General features: G+C 41.1%; 1 protein-coding gene across 1 annotated transcript; it reads left to right on the forward strand.

Annotated features, from left to right (window-relative positions):
• Positions 1–810: 810 nt before the first annotated feature.
• Positions 811–7,850, forward strand: LOC121299651 (phosphoinositide-3-kinase-interacting protein 1-like). Its single transcript, XM_041227530.1, has 6 exons — positions 811–1,076; positions 1,653–1,781; positions 2,452–2,568; positions 4,354–4,536; positions 4,820–4,898; positions 5,973–7,850. The coding sequence occupies exons 1-6, from the start codon at positions 1,007–1,009 to the stop codon at positions 6,178–6,180; spliced, it is 786 nt and encodes a 261-aa protein (XP_041083464.1). The 5' UTR covers positions 811–1,006; the 3' UTR covers positions 6,181–7,850.
• The last annotated feature ends 374 nt before the right edge of the window (positions 7,851–8,224 follow it).

The raw sequence follows: 8,224 nt of genomic DNA on the forward strand, positions 1-8,224 counted from the left end.
GAAAACCCTTGAGTGGAGTGGTCCCTAATATAGACTGACACAGTCACAGTATTACTAAATTAGAAAGACGCTACATTTCTATAGCAGAAACAATAGAAATGAGGTGCTTTGAAGAGAGTATGAATTGACTGGACATTGGATTACGCAAAGCACCCATCAGAGTTTAATACAACTCTGAGTAGCTTCTCATAATATTGTTTGATGTAAGTCTTGGCCACCTACGCATAATCCTGAATACAGCAGGCTTAATCAACAGAATAGAAAGAGGGTGGGGACCAAATGAAGAAATAATGTGCTGTATACTGTAGGAGCATTTCTTATCTCATTAAAGTAATAAAATAAAACATAAAAAACATTGTTACAGCCTTCTCAAAGTCCACTTTCACCTGGCAAGGGGCACACACAGTTAGATCATATCTAAGCTTGTGTACATTTCATGACAGCTATAGGCTCAGTGTTTCAGACTCAGCTTAGCCTTCCATGTGAAAAATACTACAGTACTGTCTGAAAACACAAGTCCTGTAGTATACTATAGGACTTTAGTGTTGTTGGGTGCTGTAGTCTTTGTTTCATCGCAAAGACATTAAAGAAATGTTGCCTTTGTAAAACACAGAATCATCTTGGCTAACAGCTGGTTAGTTGTCATGTTGTTCTTCTGTTTCAACATGCAGAAGGTGAGTTTGCTGTTGACAGCAGAGCGGTAGCAGAAGGTGATGTTCTCACTCTAGGACCTTGAAGACCCTGCTCGCGAATCTGCAGTGGCAGCATCACAAGGGAGTTGCTTGCTTCAGAGAGAGGCTGTTTACCAAGTAAGAGGAGAGAAATCGACCAAAACAAGGGCTTGCCTGCGGAGAAAGAGCAGTGTGCTGCTAGAGAACAAAACAACACAGGCTCTTCTGGAAGACAAAGCGGGTTTATATTGTTTTTATTGCTGCAAATTTATTTGGACAATTTCACGTGTGTTTTCTTTTCTATTGTATACTGCAAAATACATGTATTTTACAGAATGTTGTTCTTAGTAATGCAAGTTGCGTTGCTGAGCGTTGCCATTCTGGACGGTGCATCAATTGTTCAAGGTAAGATTTTTTTTTTTTTTTTTTTTTAAATATTTTTTTTCCTTCAGCTGTGTTATTTGTCACGAAAAAAATCTACAAATGTTCATTTATGTGGTGGTATCTTGTAAAAAAGAAACAAAAAAAAAGCAAAAAACAAAAAACAGCTTGTTTTGCACGGGTTGTTGGGGTGCCTACCAATTTAAATACCCATTTACATTAGCTTCCGTTTTCTTTGTGTGTCTGTGTTTAATATGAGCGCACGTTCAGGTTTGTTGAACATTTTACATCTTAAGGGGTTCGTACTAAATTATAATTTTGAATCTGTTTTTGATTTAACAAACAAGCAAAAGCGTTTTTGTTTCAGAAGTATGATTGTGTTTTTTTGTCCACTGTTACAGACTCATTACCAATCAAGTAAAGTGCTTTTGTTTTCTCAAAATAGCTTTGTCCATATTTGATACTTTGACGACAGAATGGCTTGCATGTAAGACTGAACTGTTGTGCTGTAACCATGCATGTTGCTGTTCTGACTGGGGGGCAGACCCGCACACAGTAAGCCTTACCATGCTGTTTACGTTGGTTTATCTTCTGTTACAGAATGCATCCGCTCCAATGGCCAGGAGTACAGGGGCGAGCAGCAGATTACATCAACCGGGGAGAAGTGTTTAAATTGGAGGAATGCTAGCAGAGATTACAACACAACTGCCTTCCCAGACCAGCAGACAGGTGAGAATGTGTTTTCTTAGTGTACTCTCAGGTAGGTGTGAATGTTAGACTCCTCTGTGGTTTTGTACTGCTCTCCATAGGGTGCACATCTTTACTGTGTAGGAGTCCTACTCATTGATTACTACATTAGTGTAATAAGAGACACCTGTTAAAATAACAGATTTCTGTTTAAGGACTGTGCTATTAGTGTAAATGCGCTGGGCTTTAAAGGTTCTCTCACTTGCCCCCAGACTACTTCACAGTCTTTATGACAGCACAGCATTGTTATGATGTGTGGTTATGGGAAGGGGCTGCCTGACCCTTTCCTATATCATTCAAGGATATCCTTATTTTTGTGCCAGGGCAACAATGCGCAGGACTAGAGCTCCTGGCCAGCTGCCAGCTAAATATTGGCACAGACGCATTATCCAGACCAGTTCTCATGATATCTGCTTTGCACTCTCCCCCACTTCCTTCAGGGCTCCCCACTCCAAACTAACTGGGGTCTCGCAGTGGGAGCTCCAGATAGAGAGGGGTTACCCCCTCTCACTCCGAGGCAGTGCTGGTTCAGTTTTGGGGTTGAGGAGAACGATTCCTCCTGCAGTTACTGTTTTCAACAGGGATGTTTTACTTCCATGTTTAATGGTTTTAATGGAACTTTTTTTAAAATATTCTGCTGTTTCTTATGCAGGTGTTGGGGACCACAGCTACTGCCGAAACCCAGATGGCGATAACAAACCATGGTGCTACGTGACAGGCAGAGACAACCGAGTACAGAGACAGAAGTGTGCCATTGACACCTGCAAAGGTACTGTCCTCTCTGCTGTCAGTGAGTTTAAAGATGTCTTTAATCGCTGGGAAGCAGACCTCCTATTCCCTGCCTCCAGATTGGAGACACAGTGCATTAGCAGAAGGATGAAACCAAAGAAAGTCTCATGAATCTGTATGCAACACAATTTTTTCTTTGTTAAAAGAGCATTGTGTTGCCTATGGGATTTCATTTTACTTAATAAGGTAATACCGATTTATATACAAGTGAAAAATAGTCATCTACATTTAAAAAGAAAAACAAAACATAAAGAAAAAAAATCGCTATTTGGTTTCAGCGCTTATAAGTGCCAATAAACTTCCGCTTTGTGTAACGTGCATGCATTTAACAAGCAGTCACACAGACAACCTGTTCTCCTTGGGCGCATGCTGTTATAGCTTCAACCAGTCCTGTGTCATTACAGTTGAAGCTGCAGCACAGCAAGCTGTAGCCACCTGCTCATCAACAGGCCAAGGGAGTGTGCTGGAGAGTTGAGGGTTTCACAGCTGCTTTGTAATGCTAACCGGTTGCATGGTTTGTTAAACACGAAGTTGCACCTTTAGAAAGAAATGCTGACATAACAAGTAATGATGACGCTACAGGTCCTGTTTGATGCAGGATTGTTCTTGCTTTTCGTTGCTGTTTTCAGTATGTAAGCAATTATGTTTGCGAATGCTACTGTTGGGAGATAACATAAGTTAAACATTAACAAAGGGCCTTCGCTTATTATTGCACAATATGATTAGCTTGTTTCCTCAAGAAAGGAAACTGATAGAGACTTATTAGTACTGCAGCTGCCTTGGGGCGATTTGAAGCTGCGCCCCTCCTGCAGTCTGATTGGCTGGTGCTGGTGCGTTTGCCTCAGAGACAGCTTTTCGTTGGTGGGTGGGTGGGGGTGGTGAGCTCATCTGTCAGGCTTACTTGGTAAACAACTTTTTTTGTGTGGGGGTTGCAGAGGCCCCTCCATCTGTAGCTGAGCAGATGTTTGTGTATTTAATAGCCTGTTTTCCTGACGCAGTGGAACCTCTGTTAGAGAAGGCTCATTTGCACTTAAATGTTTCACCTTTTTGCTGTGTTTTAACCCCTTTTAAGGGAGATATAAATTCTTTGTTCAAGACTGACTCGGAGGCTGTGTTTGTGTTGGTGCATTCAGTCTCTTAACTGTAGTACTGTGCTCCACACACAATACTGACTCGGTTCATTCACTGTCAGGCTGTGGTGATGACAAACTGTACGTTTACTTTACTAAGGGAACTCCACTAATTCCTCGCTCAATCACGTTTTTAACACCATTGTTTCCTTGTTTTTAGCTGTATTCAAAGTGCAGAATTTTCATTGATTTTTCTCTTTCCTGCTTTGTGGGGTTCCAGTTGTCAGATATGTTCTTAAAGCACTGCCTTTACCATGTGGAGAAACCTAGAACTAACTTTACGTAGATCTAGTACGATCAAGAAGAAAATCAATGCATTTGATATATTTTCAAACTGCTGTGTTCCTGCTTACTCTGTAATGGAGCTCCACTATGTGTTACCAGATATACCTGCATAGAGCAGACACATCCTGGCTTGCTACGCTGATCATGCTGATGCAGGTGACATTTTGTGCATCAATTTAACCCTTGTACTAAGTTATTCTATGTTATTTGAATAGAAGACGTATATATTGTGTTATTTTGTAGGTGGCAATCCCAGTCGAGAGAAGCAGAATAACAGTGCATTACTGGTTATCAGTGCACACTGAATTGTGGGTTGATTTAAATGGTGCTTTCCTCTCGTTCGGTTGCAGGTCAAGCTCCTCCAGCCACAGTGACAGAGGTCCCTCGAGTCGCTGAGCCCAGTGAGACCCAGGTCTTTGAGCAGGCCAAGTCCCTCCCCCCCCAGAGTGAGAACGCGGCGGTGCAGCCGGTCGTAGGGATCAGTCAGCGTGTCCGGATCGGGCCCAAGCAGAAGAAGGACCTGGGCATCCTGGGTACGTCCCTGACGAGTCTGATCAAACCAGCTCAGCCCTTCGCCTTTAATTAGAGGTTCCTCTAATAACATGAAGTTGACAGATTTAAACTACTTCACAGTGTATGCATTTGCAAATAGAGGGTTATCTCAGTGTCAAAGGTTTGACTGATTAGTTCTTACTGCCTTCAACTAAAGTTAATTCTGCATGTAAGATTATAAGTCTTGTGACTTGTAACATTCCCAGCTCTTTTTCATTGTCCTGAACTGTGATTTAACGTGGACTCCATCCTTTCCTCTTTCAGGTTATGTGTTGGGTGTCCTCATGATGGCTCTCATAATCCTGATGGGAGTGGGCATCACACTGGGGTACTTATACAAGAGGTCAGTATGGAAACAGTCCAGCAATCCATGCACACAGTATTTATCAGTGCTTATTGCAAGTTGGTGATATTCCAATGTCTTAAAAGCACAGTAGGACTTTTTGGTGACATGGACGGTCACCCCAAACTTTGCAAGGCTCATTATTGACACTAAAGACATAATGACATTAATAAGGGGTTTAGTTGCGTATGCCTTTGAGACAACAGTTTCAGTCATGTTTCAACCCAATAGTTCTGTTGATAAGCTGCTAGCGCTGCAGATCTGTCCACAGGGGTTAGTGTGTTGGGTTTTAAGCCGCTGTAATTTCTTGTAGACTCAGCGGGACATCTAAAAATGGCAGTGCTGTAGAGGGGGGAATTTAATAGGGGATATCTATTTATAGATAGATTCTGCAGTGCTCAATTGATCTGTGATGATGAAGGACAGAGCTATCGGGTTGTTGTCTTTCCTGGAAGGCAGGTACACTGTAGCGTAAGTTGCAGTGATGTCAAATCTGAGCATTGCAAAAAGAAAAGCATGGCTGTGCCCATGACCTGGGGATGACAGTGAGGCCCTCTTTCAGAGATGGGTGTGTGTCTGTACAGTATCATATCCACAGGCTTGCGTCGATTGGAAAGGTCCGGTATTCAGAGTATGCCCAGCAGCCTAATTCATTCAACAGCAGTGTGCACAAACCTCATCACAAGGATCAACATACATGCACGAGTTAACTTGATTTGCTATTTTTACACAGGGTGACTTTATGCAGTGCACCCACGTTAATAGAATTGCATAATTGCCCGGTAATTCAAGTAGAATATTGCGAGTAATTCAAAGTTTAATAGAATAAGATAGCCCAGTTGTCAATCCCAAGATTAAACTGGGTATGGACATGTAATATAATGACCTCTGCCTACACAGCATTACTTTCTATTGCATTCTAGCGATCGGGAATGGTTAGAAAAATCACACGTTACTTTTCTATACCACGAGAAGTCAAAGATTAGCAAGAAACTAGACATGACATTTAAGGGTAGCTCCAGCCATAATTGTCAGCAGTAGATGTTTTAATTGAATAAATTCTTCCATCAACAGAGGGAGAGATCTGAAGAAACAGCACGACCAGCGCGTGTACGAACGAGAGATGCAGAGGATAACGCTCCCGCTGTCCGCCTTCACAAACCCCACCTGTGAGATCATGGATGAGAACATCGTGGTGGTCAGCGCTCACCAGACCCCAGTGGAGGAGACTGCGGAGGGGAAGAGCCCACTGATGGACCAAGAGGGAACCCCAGGGGCGTGAGAGCAGTCTGTCCCCGCTGAAGAGGCTTCAAGCTCAAATACCCAGAAAAGGCAGCCCCTGGCTTCTGATTCTTTTGTTTCTTTGGTAGGCCTGGACTAAAAGCCATACAAAGACTGCCATTTGTAAAGCGAACTGAACTCGTCTAAAAGAGAACGTTTTACAATACAAGTTGAACTGTTTTTTTTTTTGTTTTGTTTTTTAAAGCATAAAACAATAACTACAAGGAACAGACTCAATGTAGAATCACCAGGGATGATGCTACCAGTAAGTGGTGGTGTAGAAAAAAACCAAAACAAAAAAAAAGCATACAACACTGTTAGTTTAAAGTCTACATTTTGTAACAGAGGTGATGGTCTTATGATTTTGATTTTCACTGGATAAAGCATAATGAAATGATTCCTGTTGTACCAATGCTCATTGATTTTGTATACAGTTTAAAACAAAGGAATGATTTTTTCTGTTTGTTTTTTTATTGAGAAATCATCATTCCTTCATATGTCTCCCAACACTGGGCGAGTTTAAGTACTGTAGCATCCCTATAAGGTTCAAACAAATTACTTTTGCTGTCTGGTTGATCTCTAAGACTGAGCATGTCAATTTCTATTCAAAGGCAGTAGGTCAATTAGGTAGAAGTACTGAAATACTTGTCTGTCGAATGCAGAAGTCGCAAAGTTCGATTAAAGTTGTCGACACACAGAAGCTGGGCTTCAGATGGCCGAATACAGATTTAGTTGTAATGGGTTGAAAGACAAACATAATCAAAATTAGCGGGCAAATGAGTACAGCATTTTACTCAAAGCAGAGTGTATTTTTTTTTTTCCTTTCACAATTACTTTCGGCTGCTCAACTTTATTTAGTGTTAATTGTACAGTTTGATGGCAACAGCAGATATGCTCTTCTTTCAGTCTATAAGCTACACGTGTGTGTGTTCATAGAAGAAGTCCATAGTATCTTGTATAGGAATACAATGTAACAGTTCAGTGCTGGGTGCAGTCACTGCAGGGGTTTGAATAAGGCTGGGAGGGTCCTACTGAACACAACCAAGGCAGACAGCACTCGCTTCCATTGGTGTGTGAAATGTAATGAGTGGGTCAGCTCCATAGACTGTGGAGAGGCATAAGAAGTAACCAGCTTATTTCAACCCCACAGTTAAGACTGCATGCAGCCAGTTTAAGGTCAATAGACTACGTTTCTGAACGTTGGCATGCTCTGCACCAGTAACTAATGCTAGGTAAACCTTTCCCTTGTTTACACACAATCTTGACTTGCAGTATGTAGACATTGTTCTCATGGACATCTGATTCAGGTACATTGCATTCATAATCCAAAGACTGTTCCGGCAAGGGATTTCTTAATGGAGAGAACAGGAATGTCATAGATGTATATGTATTATTAGCACACAGCAGTTGCCATAAGGTTGTTAACACCATTGATTTTTCCGCAATGTTACAATCCAATTCTCCGTCGGTAGTAAGCTTGTAATAGTTGTTTTATTGTTTTGTTTTTTTGCACAATTTTGTATGGATATGTAAAAACGATTTGAACAGATGTGTGATTGTGTTTTATCATTGCTGTTTCTCATCTCGGAAACTGACCATCTGAAATCTGAAGGGATTTTTTAAAAATTTAATTTTAAATGCATCTATGAAAGTGCTGTCGTTTATTATTTTGTAATGTTTAAAATAAACTTCAGTAGTTTAATTTGTATATTTGGCAGTTGATCCTGCTGTGAAACAAACAAACAAAATAAAAATATTACATTTTTAACCTGTGTTCAATATTGTTCAATTGCTTGAGGCAAATACATTTTTGTAGCAATTGGTTTAATTTTCTTTTTGCCGTTATTAATTAATATCTCTCCATATAAACATCAGCTGCAAAATGATGTTAAATTGTTTTTAACAAACAAGCAAGGTATGATGTATCCTGTTACGGCACAGCTTCAGAGCTGGGGCTGGGAAGACATCTTGCTTCCGTGCTCCTGCCATTTTACAATGTTGAAAGGTGCAATCCTTGCTCTAGTATGGATGCTGGCCTGCCTCGG

The sequence above is a fragment of the Polyodon spathula genome, chromosome 25, assembly GCF_017654505.1.
Source record: "Polyodon spathula isolate WHYD16114869_AA chromosome 25, ASM1765450v1, whole genome shotgun sequence".
Lineage (NCBI taxonomy): Eukaryota > Metazoa > Chordata > Actinopteri > Acipenseriformes > Polyodontidae > Polyodon > Polyodon spathula.